At 39.2% G+C, this 20,353-nt stretch overlaps 1 protein-coding gene across 1 annotated transcript; it reads left to right on the top strand.

Annotated features, from left to right (window-relative positions):
• Positions 1 to 8,463: 8,463 nt before the first annotated feature.
• Positions 8,464 to 20,029, top strand: LOC141432290 (medium-chain acyl-CoA ligase ACSF2, mitochondrial-like). The gene is made up of 12 exons (XM_074093840.1): positions 8,464 to 8,920; positions 12,183 to 12,357; positions 13,506 to 13,634; positions 13,935 to 14,155; positions 14,885 to 14,997; positions 15,250 to 15,356; positions 16,340 to 16,467; positions 17,344 to 17,509; positions 18,080 to 18,193; positions 18,375 to 18,517; positions 19,053 to 19,194; positions 19,417 to 20,029. The coding sequence occupies exons 1-12, from the start codon at positions 8,865 to 8,867 to the stop codon at positions 19,642 to 19,644; spliced, it is 1,722 nt and encodes a 573-aa protein (XP_073949941.1). The 5' UTR covers positions 8,464 to 8,864; the 3' UTR covers positions 19,645 to 20,029.
• The last annotated feature ends 324 nt before the right edge of the window (positions 20,030 to 20,353 follow it).

Genomic DNA, 20,353 nt, shown 5'->3' with positions numbered 1-20,353 from the left:
GGCTCAGAAAATATTAAATTACCTATAGGTTAGTAGGTTATGACTAACCTTCGCCAGTCATGTAATCCAGTTCGTTTGAACAACGAAAACTGGAAAAGGGAATTGTTCTACTCCCACGCGTCAGCAAATCCATTTTCTAATTATTTCAGCAGTTTGATTGGAATTTAGGTTGTGTGGGTCATAAGAGTTATGGGTTAATAGCTGACCGGATCGTGTATGCCCGCCATGGGCACGGTGACGGTGTCCTCGCCGCCGGCTGCCACCAGCTTCTCCAGGACCTTGAGGGTCTGCTCCACGGCCGACCACTCGGTCTTCTGTGCCAGCACCAGCACCTTCGCCGCTGCTTCCCGCATGTTGACCCCCGCGCTGGGAGGTTTTGGGACGTCTCCATTGCTCTCCTTGATCTCCTTCTTGTCTCCATTGATTGATGAAGTTCATCTTTATCTTCCGCGACCTTCGCGGCCACCACTTTCTCCTCCTCTGCCGCCTCTTTGGGCGGTCCCTTTCCGCCCTTCTTGCCGGATGGCGCCTGAGACATCCTCACTTCATAACCGAGTCAGAATCACTTTGTCATCACTACACTGTGTCAGACGCGGTATCACCGAGGGCGGCCAGGGCTATGTTGAGCGCAGGGCGGGCGGGCCATGACTGCGGCACGGCTGCGTAGCTCAGCCGATTTCTTGCATGATTCGAGTAAATAAAGGCGAAGGCAGGTGCGCGAGCCGGATTTACAAACAAACTCGAATCGGCGATGTCTCAAACGTCACATGCAATGACCCGATTTTTACTTTTCTGTTATCAGGGAATCGCCCTCAGACATGTCGCTGTGTCTATCCCAAAACGACCTGTGCATGGCAAAAATGCTGTTTCGTAGTTCAAATAGGAGGTTCAGTAAACTTTATTTGATTCCCTTTAAAAGATAGTGTGAATTTGTATCTCAAATAAAATTTATTTGTAATAAATAATCTACGTTTATCTTTATACAGTATTCCATTACACTTAGTATCTAGGTATCCATAACAACTCCCATGATTAAGTGTTCTAAATAATTGTTTAGACAAGCATGCATTTGATATCTCTAGAAGTGGTTATTTCGATTCGGTTATTTATTCCTTACCTACATCTATGTTATGAGTAGATAATTTCCTAGTTTAATAACATGATCGTCTTGATAACATTTTAATGCATATGCATAATACGAGCGGGGTTTTGAAAGCGGAACGTACCTAGTATCTTCCAAGCATAAGGTAGGGCAATTAGCTGGCCGGGGTGGCAACTCCATGCATTGATGTATGTAAGTTCGTAATGTATCTTATGCATGAGAAGTAAAATAAGAAGTTCCTAGGTCTAATGTGGTGGTATCGACCACCTGAAGTATTTTAACCCCCGACTATGTTTGACCGCTATGTGTTTAGATGACCAGATGGCCTAGTGGTGGTTAGAGAACCTGACTACGAAGCTTGTGGTCCCGGGTTCGATTCCCGTGTCGGGGCAGATATTTGTATGTAAAATTTAATATGTATTTAAGTATATCTTTATCTTATTAATTATATTTATCCGTTGCTTAGTACCTATAAACACGCTTTGCTAAGCTTACTTTGGGAATAGGTCAATTGGTGAATTGTCCCGTGATATTTATTTGTTGTCTGTCTGTCTGTGGCACACCGTAGCTCTAAAACGGGTGGACCGATTTGAATGCGGTTTTTTTGTTTGAAAGCAGGTTTCTAGCGATGGTTCTTAGACATGTTTTATCAAAATCGGTTCAGCCGATTTTGAGATATTAAACTTTGAAGTGACAAAGTTGGGGGTTTTCCAACCTTTTGTTGGTTAGGTTATTGACTTTACTAAAAGTCTGCAACGTTCAAAGAGCTAAACAGAATACGCCCACGAGGAGTTTAGAATTGAAGGTACAGAGAAAAAAATCAGAATGTTATGGGTTTGTTTTGTAATGTCCCGGAACCCTTTTTTATGATTTCTAGTAATTCATAAGGCACTTAGTTATAAAACTTGTTAAATTCCATGTACCTACCATAAGTAGGTACAAAAATAGCACTATTGTGAACACACCCTTAAGTCGCCCGTTCATTTATCCATAAATCTGGCGCGGGCGGAACTTAGTAAGGGACAAACATGGATAAACTATTAGTTTATAAGTATTAAAAATAATTTCTTACACTTATCTATTTTTAACCCTCGACGCAAAAAGAGGGGTGTTATAAGTTGACCGCTATGTGTGTCTGTGTGTGTGTGTGGTGTGTGTGTGTGTGTGTGTGTGTGTGTCTGTCTGTCTGTCTGTGGCACGTAGCTCTTAAACGGGAGGACCGATTTGAATGCGGTTTTTTATTTGATGGCAGGTTTTCTATCGATGGTTCTTATACTTAGATTTGGTGGACAGTGAATTGAATATTAAAACAGTTTTGTTTTTCAGATTTGAAATTTATGTTACTTAGTATGTTTTAACTAAAAATTAAACTACTTATGTGAATTTGACCATTTAGTTTTAATTTAAAAAAGTACCTAGTAGGTGCTAGTAGGTATATGTACCTACTGGTTCAGTTACCATATCACAGCAACGCCATTACGGAAAATTAAGTGTCGATTCGAGTTAGGTATTCAAAATCCATTCTATTTTTAACACCTATTTGTTTTTAACTTTCCCGAGTAGTTCAATTGGTAGGTGATTATTCCAATGCTTCAAAGCGAGAATTAGCAAACATTGTTTTTTATAATATTTCAATGATATAGGTATATTTAGTTTTACATTTACCAGTACGCACGTGACGCTCCTTCATGGCCGTTCCGAAGATGGATCCCACTAGGAGAAAAAAAAACTATTTTAAACCGCTTATCAGCTAAAATTTATGTAGTCTAATTCATCCTCGACCTTGTTTGGGAAATTCAGGGGAAGAATACGGACGCATTTTCACCTACTTCGATTTGTATCGTGGCCTTAAGAGGTCGAGGGAAATTTGCATGTTTCGTCACAAGCGGAGGAGGGTAAGAGCGCGGGGGGACGTCGCGTGCGCTCCACGCGCCACTTCCGGAGCTGGCTCCTGGGGGTGGAGAGGGGGAAGGGCGCTTCGGCCTCGATTCAGCTATAGCGATGATCAGATACGAAGAAATACGAAGTTTGACCAGCGTCTCATTTTTTTTTAAATATTTAATTGCTCTGATTATTTTTGTTGTCTTCTCCTTAGGCAAGACACAGCTACGAGCAAAATTATATCACTTTTGCACAAAGCAAACCAAAACAAAACATCGTGTCGGTAAAAACAAATTTCATAGTAGGTATAACTAGGTAGTTATATCTTTTCAGCACATTCATGGTCATTGAATAGTTCGTTGTTAATGTAGGTAGATTCGCAGTAAAACTTAAAAGAAATTCCCTATCTTAGTTGATTTATCTGCCTTTGCTGGTATAATAATAGGAAAGTTGTTTAAAAAACCTGCCGAGTCCGTATCGGGTCACGCGCAGTGTAAGATTCCGTACAAATTAATATTCGACAAACATTTAATATTAAGTTTTGATCGACAATTAAGTCATCATCATCATCAACATCATGTCAGCCGTAAGACGTCTACTGCTGGACATAGGCCTCCCCTAAGGCTCTCCACTCAGCAGCTCAGGCCGGTCTTGTACTTTCAGCATCCACCGCGATCCCGCGATTTTAACCAGGTCGTCGCTCCATCTTGTTAGGAGGCCTACCGACAGCTCGTCTCCCGGTCCGCGGACGTCATTCGAGAACCTTCTGAGCCCATCGGCCATCAGTCAGTATCGCAATTCTTCAGGTTATGTCGGCAAACCTTAGTTCTACTGCGGATATCATCATTTCTGAATCTATCCCGCAGAGAATCCCAAGCATAGCCCTCTCCCATATACCTCTGAGTGACTTTGAGCTTCCTATTGAGGCCATCGTTAGCGCCTACGTCTCAGATCCGTATCCATCACTGGCAACACACACACTGGTCAAAGACAAACACTGCGATAAATTCCTGGACGAAAATACACTGCGAAGCTTCCTGAACGTGCGCTGCCCAGCCGAATCGGATTCGACGAGTGATCTCTTTCTCGAAGTTGTACCTACTTAATTGGTACCGTTCGTCCCAGGTATACATAGTCCAACAACTTCAAGCGCAGAGTCTCCGACTATTACGGGAGCTGGCACAACATGGACATTAGACATACACTATGTATGATAAGAACGTGACCGGTAAAACTTCGAAAAAGGAAAAGAATTATGATGCGAAATTCTATAATTATATATTAATGAATTACACTTCATGCTTTATTTTTAATAAGGTGTCAGTCTCCCGAATTTTCTATAATCGCTTGTCATCTTTGAGGCATACTTTCAACTAAATTTAGCGTAACTGCGAGGTAAAGACCTCCATATGGACTTCAGTTCTCAGATAGATCAGCAACGCTAACAGTATTTTCCTCGTAATTTCAGCTTCATCCACGCCCATACATTTTCTATTGGATTGGCATTGGGTGATTGTGAGGCCAATCCAAAACATCGATGCCATTTTCGCCTTCCACGCAGTACAAACCCGACTTCGGTGTTTAGGGTCATTATCTTCTTGCAGGATCCATGAAGCATTATGCCTTAAGAACATCTTCTTAGCGGAAGGTAACAATGCCTTTCATAAATTTTCGTCATTTTTAGGCATCCAGTGAACCAGTGAACAAGTGCAAAGGCAAAACCATGTTTTGAGAAGCATCCCCAAACATGCACCTTTTACTGGGTGCTTGACGTCCGCACGAGCAATCTGTTATCAGCCGTAGACCAAGCCTAGTTGAGTAATTAGCTGCCCAAAATGAAGCTTCATCTGAAAATATTATATTAATCCAATTCCGGTTTTTGTTTCACTCGCCCATGACAGTCTCTTTCCCGTGTGTTTTCAGTAAGGAGCGGTTTCTTCATAGTACTTCGAAATTTGAATCCATTTTCCATCAAACATCTTCGTATTGTATCTATAGATATAGATAAACCATATTCTTTAACTTTTCTTGCCCAAAACGCAAAGAAAAAGTGGATTTTTCATAAATATTTAAAATCCGCTTATTCTCTGCAGAAGAGGTTGATTTTGTTTTCCCGCGTTCTGGTAAGTCGTCGACGTTTTTTGTTTCCGAGTATCTTTTCACCCACTTGTTCACAAACGCCTTCGACTTATTCATGTACTAAGCGGCCCGATCGCGAGACATTTTGGGTCCTTTCGGATGTAAAAGAGGAACACTGCTTCGTACCGTGTAGCATACGCGGCACTCATTTTGGAAAATGTGCTTTGGCGGAAACTGACAAGTTTTTAATTTATTTTTACAGACCATTGTACGTTAAAGACCATGCTATTCAGCAGTATTTTTTTAATGCGTGCCATTTAAAAATAAAAAATTATACCGGTCACGATCTTGTCATACCACTGTATATATGACTTTCGTCTTGTCCATGTTCATTTTCAGGCCAACTCGGTCGGAAACTTTGCTGAGATCAGCGAGCATAGCACTGAGGTTCTCCATGGTCTCAGCCATGACTACAATATCGTCAGCGAATCGAAGGTGAGTGAAGTACTCGCCATTCATGTTAACGCCTCGTCCTTTTCAAAAAATATAAATATTACGGGACAATTCACACCAATTGACCTAGTCCCAAAGTAAGCTTAGCAAAGCTTGTGTTATGGGTACTAAGCAACGGATAAATATAATATATAGATAGATACATACTTAAATACATAGTAAACACCCAAGACCCGAGAACAAACATTCGTATTTTTCATACAAATATCTGCCCCGACACGGGAATCGAACCCGGGACCTCAAGCTTCGTAGTCAGGTTCTCTAACCACTAGGCCATCTGGTCGTCAGTTATACTTATTTATAAGTACTTACTCATTACGCTGTAAAACCTACAAACTGTGATATTATCCTTTTAAAACCGATTCGATTAAAAATAGGATACGAGTACGACATCGACAACTGTACTTATACTAAATCATAATCGTATGCGTATTTCATTTTCACGACGCGAACTGTACCTATACAGTTAGTCCTGGCTCCAATATATACTGCGGTCTTTGTCCTGGGCTTAGAGCTTCCTTGTACAAAGTGATATCCGGTTAGAGCCTTGCTTACTAAAGCTAGTACCAACCAAGTATTCAAGAATAACATGACATCAGTTCATTTTACGACTCCCAATACAGCGATCACATCAAACAGTCGCTTGAAAGTAATAAATATCATATATAACAGCCGCAACCAGCTATCATGTGCCTTGTCGGTACAGCCAAGCTCAAAGGGTTCAGCCTTTAGTTATTTGTCGTAGTAAACAATAATACTAGGACAGATAGTCATGTTTGAAATTACTAAAATTGACAACGAAGAATCTGTAGAATTTTCGTCACTAAATTCTTAAATGCATAAAGATGATTTAGGATAGTTACGTTTATGAGTTGAAAAAGTTAACAATCTACATCATAGATCGTCATTATTGGGGTACATATATCTTAACATCGTAAAGAAGTTACTATGTAACCAGGATTAGGTTTTTAAAATGACAGGCGATTTCCGACCTTTGGTAACCAGGTACTGATGTGCTCAGTTACTGTGGATTAGATTTGACTTTGCACGCATAAAAGAAGAAATTGATTAGATTACCCAAGATTTTGAATTGTTCTTGTAAAATCTGCTCTACATGTTGGGCCAACGTCAGCCAATGGGGACGCAGTTGTACGTGATATTGAGAATCATTTATATAATATGCCCATATCACTCATTGTATATATTAATATACAACAGCGCCAGCGACAGCGACGTTGGCGCAACATATGAGTATAGAGCGGGCTTTGTATGCCACAGTTAAAATTCTAATTGAAATTCTAGGGAAAACTTTCGGATAGTATTCGCTTTCGTCGTTCTGCCAACTGCAGACTGCCCATATATTTTCCATTCCGTCGCAGTCGGTATAAATAACTGCACGCAAACAGCACGCTGGCTGCGATTTAAATGTGTGGGCAGTAGGCAGTTGCAGGTGGAAAGCTGTCAGTCTGTCTGTAGTAGCCCTTAGGACGTTCACATTTTAGCGAATCTTGTAAAAATAGTAGATTGTTCAACAAGGGACTAAAACTAGTCATAGATGTTTAGCCACCCAAGCAGAGCGAGGGTGGCTATACGAGTACTTCGAGTGTCATTATGGTTGTTTAGTCTCGAGTTAAACACTCTACTTTTCACTTTGAATTTACAATTTACAATTTTTTTTAAAAACGTACGCACATGAACATCTGTTCAAAATTAAAATAGCAATAAAAAATCTCTCGCGGCTTTTTTTTTGTAAAGTGACGCTTTCAATTCTTGCATATCTATCCAACAGATTCAAAATTAAAAACTTTTTTAAAACTAATGGGACTATGCATAATAAAATGAATTCATCCTTAATATAATAAGTAGATTCATATTCTTAATCATTCATTGTTTCACGAAATCAAATCGTGTTTTTTAATAATAATAAATAAATAAATATCATGGGACACTTGACACCAATTGACCTAGTCCCAAACTAAGCAAAGCTTGTACTAAATACAGATACTAGGCAACGGATAAACATACCTATATAGATATACATACTTAGATACATATTGAACATGTGTTATTCACACAAATATCTGCCCGGTCGGGAATCGAACCCGGGACCTCAAGCTTCGTAGTCAGGTTCTCCAACCACTTGGCCATCCGGTCGTCTAATATTTTTGCACAGTTGTCATTTTGAGGTTATTTCCATGCCTTAAGATTGTCTATACACAATCATTGAAAATATTGGCTGCTTAGGGGTTTCCATAGAATAAAAAAAAAAACTTTAATCCCTAGATATTAATGAGGAGCTTTAGTCCCGATATGCAGACTAAAGTAACATTTAATTGATTGAATTGAATTGAGAAGATATTACGAAATTAAAAATATCAATCTAACCAAAAAATGCATTTACTCTATCTACGTTGACGCTTCGCTTCTACGGCTTCGCTTAAAATAAAATAAATATTTAAGGGGGGCTCCCATACACCAACCGTGTTTTTTGCCCTTTTTTGCTAATGTCTAAGTCTAATGTTCTATAGGTACGGGTACGGAACCCTTCGTGCGGGAGTCCGACTCGCACTTGGCCGTTTTTATTTTTACTTTGCCCGTGCGAAGCCGGGGCTGGTCGCTAGTATAGGTATAAAGTTGTATGGTTGGAGAAAACAACTAAACCTATCTTTTAATTTATGGTTGCGCAGGTACTCAGGTAGGTAGATACAGATACTAAGTAGGTTGGTTAGGTACTTAACTTTTATTTTATTCGCCTGTAATGTTTAGGTACAACTTGCAAATTGTGGTCATTACAAGTAACTTTTTTATCACGAGTATAAATTTTATACTGATAAAAAAGATAGTAATAGCGATAATGATAAATTATAGCGGTTTTAAATTCATTTCGTTCTGTTTTGGGTGTCGACGTGTTACTTAATATTAAATAGTAGTCTTTGTTAATTTCTGTTGTAAAATAGACGTTGTATTGTTGAAATAATATTTAATCTTATAGTTGGATTAGTGTTAATTATCATAACTTCGTAAGGTTTATAAAATGAACGAACCATCATATAATGGTCGAAGCAGAACAATAGAAGATTTTATTTTATTCGGTGCTGTTAAATACATGTAACTAGTATTTACGGCAAGCTTAATTAGTGGTTGACATAGTTTATACATAAATATATTCATAGAATTTAAATATTACTGCATCATTAAATAAATTATCAGACAGTGTGCCAGTACTCGACGCTGTGTCGGTGTGATAACAGTGTTTTGTATAGTTAGGTATAATTAATATAAGTTAATCATGTGGGTACGAACAGTGTCATCTATACGAACAAATATATTCAGCAGGAGTATACGGTGAGTCAAGGTTAACTTTTTGTATCAAAAATAAACTAACGTTAAAATAGAGAAACTTACAAAAAACTTCTTGTAAAAGGAAAATTGTGTTATTCGTACCAAAATCATGAGATCAAGTCATGATGAAGTTAATGCAACGCAAATTAGGTGCACATTTAGTGGCATATGCACGGTCTAGGTTTAAAAATATAAATCGTTAAACCTGGAACCTTGATCAGTTAGGTCGGAGTTAAAAGTTACTGCTCCACGCAAGCCGGCCTTACCATATTTTCATTATTTAGATACCTGACCAAATTAAAACACTATCCCACTAATATTATAAATGCGAAAGTTTGTAAGTCTGTTTGTTTTGTTTGTTACTTCCTCACGTCTAAATCGCTGAACCGATTTAGATGAAATTCGGTATACAGATAATTTGAGTCCCGGGGAAGCACATAGGATAGTTTTATCCCGGAAAATTGCATAATTCCCGCGGGATAGCGATAACCGAATTCTACGCGGACGGGGAAAAAATGTCTATGCATGAACGAGTTATTCTATCGTAGCTCTTTCTCTAAGCTGGCAACGCATTTGCAATTTATGGGATCACTAAACTCCCGTTGACTGTAGCCTACTTGTTCGTTTGTCTAAATATTTCATAACAAACGTTTGCAGCACTAGAACAATATTGTTTGACGACCGGATATCCGAGTAGTTAGAGAACCTGAATACGAACCTTGAGTCCCAGGTTCGATCTTTGGACGGTGCAAACATTTGTGTAACAAAAACGAATGTTTTTGCTGGAGTCTTTTACGTACGGGTATTTAAATATGTCTTTATCTTGTCGGCGGCTGATCGTAAAATCCGCCTGATCACGAAATTCCTAGGCATTCGTGAAATGGCGACATTTCATGATGTGCCTAAAAGTTGGCCAGACAATTCACGATGTGCCTAAGAAACAATACGGCAGATCGATTAGAGCAACGTAGTCGCCGATATTCCTATCTCTGTCGGCGGCCGATCGTAAGATCCGCCAGATCACGAAATTCCTAGGCATATCGTGAAACGCCGCCATTTCATGATATGCCTAAACGTTGGCCAGGCATATCACGATGTGCCTGAGAAATAATACGGCAGATCGATTAGAGCAACGTATTCGTCGATATTCCTAGCTCTATACCGGGCACATCGTAAAATAGTTTCTTTTTTGGCCAATGGTGGCGCTGCGTATGCAATGGCGGCCGTGACCAGCTGACCGGTCGTGTTTGTTTAGCGCGTGAAAAATGTCGGCGTCGCAACAAAATGATCTTTAAATCGAAACTAGTGATTGAATTTAAAATAGAAGTGCAAAAGAAGCTTTTGAACATCAGCTCCGTTCTTTTTATGTGAATCAAACGTATTTTGTGCACAATGTGAAAAAACCATGGAGGTCTGCCCGTATTTTAGAGGTTAGTATTTTGCTGATAAAGAAAGTATTCACTAGTTGTTACTTATTTATATAGAAAAATTTAGGTACGACGAGCGAAGCGAGGAGTGGTTAGTTTTAATTGTGATCACGACGCACGAGCCGAGCGAGCGAAGCGAGCGTGCCGCGGGAGCGGCCGGCGAAGTGCCAGAACCGATATGGCGGCGTTTCATGATATGCCTAGGAATTTCATGATCTGCCTAAACTGGCCAAATCATGAAATGGCGGCGCTTTGTGATATGCCTAGGAATTTCATGATCTGCCTAAACGTCACTAGGCAAATCGTTAAACGGTGAGTTTTGAACGATATGGCGGATGTCCCTTAGCCAATTCATGAAATGGCGGCATTTCACGATATGCCTAGGAATTTCGTGATCTGGCGGATTTTACGATCGGCCGCCGACATCTCTATACCGGGCACATCGTGACATGCCGAAAAAAAGAAAAATTTAGGTACGACGAGCGAAGCGAGGAGTGGTTAGTATGAATTGTGACCACAATTCACGAGCCGAGCGAGCGAAGCGAGAGCAGAGAGAGGCAGCGGCCGGCGAAGTGCCAGAACCAATATATGGCGGCATTTCATGAAAAATTTAGGTACGACGAGCGAAGCGAGGAGTGGTTAGTATGAATTGTGATCACAATTCACGAGCCGAGCGAGCGAAGCGAGAGTAGAGAGAGGCAGCGGCCGGCGAAGTGCCAGAACCGATATATGGCGGCATTTCATGATATGCCTAGGAATTTCATGATCTGCCTAAACGTCACTAGGCTAATTTTACGATCGGTCGCCAACATATAGGTATACCTTAGTATGATCGCCCGTTGCCTGGTACCCATAATAAAATTAGCGTACAATTAAGTACTTTTTCGTACATTTTTAGGGTTCCGTAGTGAACTAGGAACCCTTATAGTTTCTGTCCGTTCGCGGCTAAGCTTAGAGACCTTTAGTATTTTGGTATGAATAGGTATAACCAGTCACGCCAACAATGGTAAAATAAAAAAAAATTCGGGTACCTCCCATAGACCTAGTGGGATGATTTTTTTTCTCGACTAACCCTACAGTGTGAGGTATCATTGGATAGGTCTTTTGAAATAATTGGGGGGTTGTAGAGACGATTTTTCGATTTAGTGATCTGTTTGCGAAATATTAAACTACGAGTATAAAGTGCAAATTTACATTAAAATCGAGCGAGCCTCCCTCTAAAATCTAAACTGTTGGGTGGAAAAACAAAGAAAAAATTCAGGATGGCAGTAAATATAATCAAATTTACAAGAAAAATTATAACGGCTAAGATTTCTTGAGAATTATTAGTAGTTTATGAGTAAATATTAGCCTAAGGTATAAAATATACGTAAACTTAGAAGATTCCATACCTACACAATACGAAAAATATTATCTTAAAGGGCTACGTAACTCTTGGGCGTGTCCGACACGGTCTTGGCCGGATTTTTTGATATGAGTTTGAATTCCATACGACACCATGTCACCGCTAGGAAGTATGTCACCAAGCTTGTCTTTGTTTGGGACTAGCTGGTTAGGTAATTGGTATTGATTGTCCCATGATATTTATTAGGGATGTCGTTTTAGGGTAGCGACGAAGACGAAATTCAAAAATCCCTAATTAGTTTTTTTTTGTATCTCTTTTGTCTTTTTGGTGTATAATTCGAATTTTACAGCGCATTGGTTTTTAAACTGTAATGCTGTGATTTTTATTGACAAATAAATAAATTTAATGATATTTTTTTTTATGTTTTCGTTGAAATGTAGCTTTCAAGCTGTTTTTTTTTTGCTGTAATAAAATTACTAATCTCACATTCCAGACTGGCCAGTTCTGTGTCAAACGTCAGCTACCTGCACAACCCTGGCAGCGAGCCACTGGTGTACGCCACCATCGGCCAGGCTCTGGAGGCCACAGCACACCGCTTCCCCGGGAGAGTGGCTGTCCGCTCCGTCTATCAAGATGTAACATTGACGTACGAGCAGCTATTAACCCAAGTATGTTATAGTTTTCAAAATAAAGTTACATATCGTTACTACTTTGAATTAATCTCGTATCTCAAATCAATACGTCAACAAATTTGACGCTTGAAATAATGTACATAAAGTTCACTCAGAAAAAATATCAATATTTAGGTACTTAAGAGCTTTTTAAAAGTATAGGTAATGACGATATAATCAATTGACAGGAGTTGCATAATCTATTAAAAATATGGTACTTACCTAGTGTAATTTACGTCGATTACTTATGTACCTATACTCGTGTCTTAACTATCAGGGCGCAGTGACTCGTAGTGGGTCTTGTCTCGGCCTCCAACACCACCTATATCACACCGTGCTTTAAGATCTTGGGCCAGCTCTTGCCAGCCTTTGACCCCGAGATCCAAAAGATTTTAAATGATGCTAATTTAAATAAGTATTTAGAAAGTCATCTGGTCTCGCATAATTTCCATAAAAGTTAGATGAAAACTAATATTAAATAATAACACATGTTTGACGTAAATGATCTTAGTAAAATTGTTTGTTGTTATTTACCCGCACACTTTCAGAAGACTGATAATCACACTACTAAGCACACTTTGACATTGATAGTCTTTGGTAAGATGTCATTTTATTAAGCAAGTAAAAGGATTGACGCTTTAGCTGAAAAAGTAATCTTGTATTTATTAGAACAAACGATCTTAAACAATAATATCAAAACAATGAAGAGCTTCTACAGATTAATAGCCATCATATACTAATGGTTTGACCTATGCAGCAGAGTCGTGGATATGAGCCTGGTCGCACCTCTGAGTTTTTCAGAATTTCTTTGCGAAATTAGGTACATTAGAAACTTATCATATAATTATAGCTTATAGGTATTAAGCATCATGAAGAAGTCTGCATACACCTGCAAAGAAACTGAATGATGTAAATATGCGAAGTTCCTAATCCGCACTAGACCCACGTAGGAGTTACAGATTAAACCATCTCATTTTGACAGGAGATCTGTGCCTTGCAACCTGTAGGCCGAGATGATGAGATCAATTGACGACTTATTAATAGAGTGAGAGCTTGCGTAGATGTTTTGAGTTTTTCGTCTACCTAATTTAGTTTCTGCTTTCTGATGTCTTTGTTGTTGAAAAGATGTGTAATTTACATTACAGGCTGATGCCTTAGGCTGTGCTTTGCGAGACCGAGGGTTGGAGAAGGGCGACAGAATCGGTATTTGGTCGCACAACAACGCTGAATGGATTGTAGCCTTGGTTGCGGCGGCTAGAGTGGGCCTTATATCGGTAAGACCTGTTTACAAAGTGATTGGTAATTCGATCTATTTCTTTAAGGAAGTTATACAAGAGTCAATTTGCAATAATTTTGATCTAAGCAACAAGGGGTTTAAGGTTTGTGGTTTTCGATTTATTTCGTTTTTTTATACAATAACTTCCTCTCCACCTAAAATTGCTAATTATGATAAAAATACCTACACCTTGTACCTACACTAAAAAACATTTTCTGATAGCTGATGAAGAAATACTCTCCCCATACCTATAAGAAAAGACAAAACATTCGCTCATACCAAATTAAATTATTTTCAGGTAGCTTTGAATCCTGTGTACGAAAAACCGGAATTAAAGTACTGTATCAACAAAACTGAACTGAAGGCGATCATTATAGGCGATACTTTGAAGCATGCTAACTACTATAAAGTAATAGAAGATTTAATACCAGAAGTACGCAGAGATGTAGCCGGGTCTATAGAATCAAAAGAGTTTCCAAGCTTGAAGTGTATCATAACGTGTGATAAAGATGTCTTGCCGTAAGTATGATTCACAATATTCATAGTTACAATTTAACAGATCATTCGCAGTAGTTCTTTCGCCCATACTTTTAATGAAACTACCTACTACTTTTTTTTTCTCCGTTGCAAGTTAACTATCCGCAGTGAATACTCCGTTATAATATTATAGTCAATAGCTTAAAAGGTACAACCTAGGTACCTACATGCAATTATATATGAAAAGATTAATATATGTATAAATCACATTGAATTCTCTTTATATTCCTTCAGTTGCTTAGAAAATTAAATAAATATTCATACTCTAAGTAGTTTATTTCTCAAGTAATAAACATTAACGCAAATTAATGGGACAAATTGTTCACCCAATACTTTTTTTGGACTTTAAAATTCTGTTTGGATTTTCGGTTTAACTGTGAAATTCGGTGTCAAGTAGGTCACAAAAGGCTCTTTTACCTACATGCCTCTTCCTTTTTATATTACTTGCTACTATTTCATTATATTGCCAAACAGAATGCACCGAAAAACTTGGCAGAAAGTAGGTAATTATTCGAAACAAAAAACATGTTGCAATTCAGCAAAAAAATGAAATTGAAAATATTTTTACACAAACTTATTATAAGAAAATCTATGTTTTTCCAAGCGATATATAAAGATAATCGGATGCTTATTTAATAGAAGCTTAACAAGAGTTAATTAATGAAGAGGGTTTATTATTATTATATTTAAATTAAATATTGCATGTTTTAGTGGAACCTTCACATTTAAATCTCTGGTGACGAATAAACAAGATTCGTCGCGTTACGGGTTTCAAGTGGAGCCGGATGATGGCTCTATTATACATTTCACATCGGGAACTACAGGTAAATATATCCCATTTTCTCTAAGTGTTATCAGACAGGGACCGCAAAAGAAATCCATGACTGTGTGTTGCAATCTTCTTTCTTCTTTCGGTTAAGTTTTTTAGGCAACCGTGGATAACGCTGTCTTTCCTAACAGTGAGTGAGTGAGTTTAATTGAAAAAGATTTTGAGGAGCCTTGCAGTGATCGTTAGTTAAAGAATTAAAATTGGATATTGAAGAATCCAAATTTTCTCACGACATTTTTTTTTCTAGGAGAACCGAAAGCAGCCCTGGACTCACATTTTGGAGTGGTGAATAATAGTTACTTCTTAGGAAAAAGACAAAAACTTAACGAGGGACATCCAGTCACTTGTATTCAGGTAGTACTTACGTCATAAAAAATCACAAACACTTTTTAAGCTTACGCACCCACCTACTTAGTTTCCGTATGAGCCCTCATAAGTGACGTTGTGGTTTTGGCGTGAACTTAAGGAAGCAACGTATGATTGGTCAGTTACAATAACGAGCTATACTCGTAATAACGTCTCTTAAGGAAATTTCGAAATTTTTATCTCAGGATTCTGAAGTAAATGACCTAAAATATAGTAGTGTCAATGTTCTTTATTAAGTGATGTGCAATTAACTATTTAGTTTTATGACGACAACGACTTAAATGTAGCTTATTATTTAGTTTTTTTTTTAATTTTTAGGGTTGCGTACCTGAAATGGAAAAAAAGGAACACTTTTTAGGGTTCCGTAGTAAACTAAGAACCCTAGTTTCGTTTTATATAAGAGTAGGAAAACGAGCATGACACTGATGGGAAGCAATCACCGCCGCCCATGGACACCTGCAAACACGAAGGGTATCATAGGTGCATTGTCGGCCCTTTGAAAGACTGATAGGCTCGTTTTTAAGGATATCTAAGCTGTACCTACCTACACCTTGGCACTGACAAACACTGTCAATTAAATAGAACATTATTTGATTCAAACTCCTACGACGCTGTTTATTAAAAAGGTTTGGTTTTGATATGAAACTAGATATATGTTAGAGGTGTATACTATTATGACCCTTATTATCATGTTAAGTAAGTATAATTTGATATGCCCTTGTCTACTTAGTGCTTTGATTTCAAAACGTACTAAGAGTCTACGACTCTATAAAGGAATCAATTTAATATAATAGCTGACGAAGGCTTTCCTACTCCCACTGTACTACAAAGAACTACTTAACATATTTTTTCTCGCTCCTTTACTTACGAAGTGATCTGGTTCATTACGTTAGTTCTGTCAGGTAGCTAGTTAGAAACGGCGACGATTTCAAGGATCATGTCAAATACTAATTATTATGTTCTTGTTCAAGTCACCGTTGTTCCACGCGTTGGGGTCCATCATCACGGCAGCCGCGGCGCTGCGGCACGGCGCGAGTCTGGTGTTGCCAGCGCCCAGCTACAGTGTTAGCGCCAATATGCATGCGTTGATGGCTGAGAAGTACGCACTATTATTTACTCTGATTATCAATAGCAATCACCATCACATGATGATAATGAAAGTTATTTATTTAATGCAAACATGCCACTTATCAGTACTACAATTCATAGACACTTCGGCAGCATTCGGAAGTAGTCGTGTAATTTGAATTTTCGCGATGAGACTTGATAATTCAATATATCTGTACTTACCAAGATTTGGCTAATAAAATGATGAACTCATGAAAAATCGACTAAAGATCGCTTTACTCTTCTTTGCGGTTTGTTTGCGAGAATCCCTCATTTCGATGTTTTCAGCTTTAGCTTTATTACCATTACTGGGAATAAATGAATAATAAGATTATTTTTCTCAAACATGATATGAAATATTGACGTTGTGTTACAAATAATAGGCCGGTAAGTATCGCGGCTCGGCTGCCTGCGCGCGGTCACTCTAGCGGCCTGCAAAGAGATTTCATGTAACTTTCCGCAATGCGACCGTCTTTTGGTTTAACGCGCGCTCTGCGGGACGGTCTGCGCCAGCACCAGCCCGCACAGCAACCCCGCGCCAGCAGTGCTACTACGAAACTCGAAACTCAAAGTTCGTATTGTACCGTCCCTTTCGCTCTCGTATTAAATAGTATAAGTGTCAGAGGGACCGCACGACACGAACTTCGAGTTTCGAGTTTCGTAGTAGCCTTGCAGCAGCCAGCGCGACACGCGTGCACTCAACAGGGCGACGAGACTAGCGTCCCACCAGCTTCATTTCTTGTTTTTTTATTTTATTTCATGTCATGTTTGAGAAAAGCACTATACAAGCCTTGGCCTGAACGTGGGGTTGCCGGCCTCTACAGTAATCTACTATTTCTGCATAGTGATTCAGCACTGTCTTTTATAGATGCACCATCATTACTGGCACGCCGACGATGTATGTGGACCTGGTTACCCTTGTTCGAAGCGCGGGTGTTACACCGCGGCTGCGAGACGCTCTCAATGCTGGAGCACCGTGTAGTCCTCAGCTCATTAGAGATATCAAGCAGTTCCTCAACGCGGAAACAGTTTCGGTATGATATGCGTAAAAAATAAGTATATTCTTTGTTATTTCTAACTTTTTTTGGCTTCACTACGCCATGCAAAGTACGGAAGTGACTTACATAGTTAGTAAGTTTACTTTGTTTTAGAGTAGGTACCCTTCTTGTGTAATATTATATACCTACCTGGCAATAAACGCATTTTCTTTCTTTCTTTCCTACACAAAAGTGTTTGAAATCCGTGCTCGATGATCTAACTGAAGTAAACTGTATAAGATACCACTTTAAACACGTCTCGTTTGCTGCATATGCGGTGTCTCTTCCAGAAATCATCTTTTTTCGGAGTGAGGAAGGCAAACAAACAACTGGGTCACATCACAGATTGCAAGCCATCACCACTGTCCATAAACAACCGCAATACAAAACAGATTGCAAACACACTTCCCCTAGAAGGGACAAAATAAAATCATTCTTGTACCGGTAATAGTGTTAGCAGCAATCTGCATCGGCCTTTCACCGTTTCGATCAGTAATAATGCATAATGTGTTATAAAGTTTGTTTGTTCTGTTCTACAATCTAGTACAATGTGAAAATTATTTGCAGAGCTTGTTCGGCATGACAGAAACCACAGCAGCCGTTTTTCAGTCACTACCTAATGACAACACAGAACTGGTTGCCGAAACTGTTGGCTATATACAAGACCATATTGAAACCAAGGTACCAACTTTCAGTGAAAATTGTTATGAAAGTCGTTTTACAATTTGATTTTGTACTGCAATCATGTATGTCATGCCCCATGTAATACAATATTTTCTTACATTAACAATATTAGTAATTTAGCTTGAGATAAGCAACGTAATTAATCTCAGTAGTTGTAATCAGATTTATTTCATTGAAGGTAGTGGACGATGAGGGCAAAACAGTTCCATTCGGTAGCCCTGGCGAGTTGCTTGTGAGGGGCTACAGCACAATGATGGGATACTGGGGAGAACCCGAGAAGACTAGGAAGACATTGGGAGCAGACGGCTGGCTTCACACAGGGTAGCACTTGCGTAACATTTCATACTTTTAATTTAATTTTACCTGTTCGTTTGGGACAATCCGAGTTGACTTGAATTTAATTATTTATATGTGATTGAGTGGCAATAGGTACTCATTGAAAAAGAAATAGTCAACTAAGTTCTCCCAAGCAATGTGTCCATTTTGTGGCGTAGTATTTAGACCATGGTTTCCCAACCTTTATTTCGCCAAGCCTCTCCGAACCAAAAATAATATTTTCATACCCCCTTTAAGTTCGGAACAGTTAATTTAACTACGCTACCTACTACCTACCTAGTTTTTTTTCGGAAATGCAAACCTACCTATTACACCCCCATTAAGTTTCTCTACGCCCCCTAGGGGACATGCCCCCTTAGTTGGGAAGTCCTGATTTAGACACTTTTATTTATCTTGATTTAGCCATGATATCGTTCCTTTCATTTGATTGATACAATTTAAAGTAGGTACCTAGAGTGATGCTTCCATGTCCATAGCGTATCGGCAAAAAACATGAAATTGTGGAAATGTTGCATTTCAGAGATAAATTTACACTAAATGAAGACGGATACGGCCGTATTGTGGGCAGGTTAAAGGACATCATTGTAAGAGGAGGAGAAAATATAGCGCCGAAGGAGATCGAAGACCTACTTAACACACATCCTGACATTGTTGAAAGTCAGGTACGAGAGGAATATGCCTGTTCAGTTGTTTTATTATACGGCACCTTATTTATCGATATTTATACTATAATTAAATACATACCAACTGTAAAAACTAAACAATACTCATAAGCTCCCTTTGCTGTATTTGACTCTCCTGTTCCTCAACTAAGTAGCCATATATATATATGGCTTGCTTTCAAGTAAGAACACATAAAAACTACTAATGAATGTAACTTACAGGTGGTCGGAGTATCCGACGAGAGGCTAGGTGAAGAGCTGTGCGCGGTGGTGCGGCTACGGGAAGGCGCTTCTCTAACACCTCAGGATGTGCAGCGGCACTGCACCGGCCGTCTAGCCAAATTCAAAATCCCTAGAATTCTCAAATTCGCTGAAGAATTCCCTAAAACTGTTTCTGGGAAGATACAGAAGTATAAGCTGCGAGATTTGATTGAGTCCGGGAAATTATAAGCCCCTTTCCTCTTAACGAATGCGGCGAAATTGGATCGTCTTATACTCCAAATAAAATAAAAAAATCTACAAAACCTGACTTCTCGCTGCAGTTATCTTGAATTATATAAAGATGAACAGAGTTCGTAAGCAATGTTGATGTTTATCAAACACTGCAAATTATTACCTGTGAGTTTACAAAACTAAGTCTGGTAATATTTCGTGACTTTGCTACCAAATTGGCAGTATATTCTTGAGCTTTACAAATTTTGATTGAATTAGCTGCCATACAAGGCAAAAGCATTGTCGCCGTCTCTATGCTTGCATAGATAACATACATATATACCTGGGGTGCTAATGGTACACAGCAATAATAAGGCGACAAATATATAGCTGAAGTGTGTAAGGACGAGTTCTTATTTTGGCTTCACAAGATATGTGATAACAGTGATTCCCAACGCGGTGTGGCTGTGCCACGTTCCTATCACAAGCTAGGCCTAAGGTAGCATGCTTAGCTTACGGTCGATTTACTCCGGTCTAGGCACAGCGCTATGCCCGGGTGCCTCAATGCTTAGGTAGAGAGATCCTGGGCCTACCAGTGATCTTCTGACATATCCCGACCGATCAATAGGCTCCTGGCCGGTTCAGTTTGCCCGTGATCTGGCCTGGCACCCGCCGGACGTGGGAGCTTTGCCCCCTCGAGGACCTCCACCATCCCCATAGTCCCGAC

This window comes from Choristoneura fumiferana, chromosome 10 (genome assembly GCF_025370935.1).
Source record: "Choristoneura fumiferana chromosome 10, NRCan_CFum_1, whole genome shotgun sequence".
Taxonomy (NCBI): Eukaryota; Metazoa; Arthropoda; class Insecta; order Lepidoptera; family Tortricidae; genus Choristoneura; species Choristoneura fumiferana.
Note: the sequence above shows the minus strand (reverse complement) of the source record. Positions and strands in the feature narration are given on the sequence as shown.

What these genes read in the sequence shown, in the direction of transcription:
- LOC141432290 (XM_074093840.1), top strand. Translation starts at nt 8,865, where the DNA reads ATGTGGGTACGAACAGTGTCATCTATACGAACAAATATATTCAGCAGG. An exon ending in ATATTCAGCAGGAGTATACG is followed by an intron (nt 8,921 to 12,182) that starts GTGAGTCAAGGT and finishes CTCACATTCCAG; the next exon opens with ACTGGCCAGTTCTGTGTCAA. An exon ending in ATCCAGTCACTTGTATTCAG is followed by an intron (nt 15,357 to 16,339) that starts GTAGTACTTACG and finishes TTCTTGTTCAAG; the next exon opens with TCACCGTTGTTCCACGCGTT.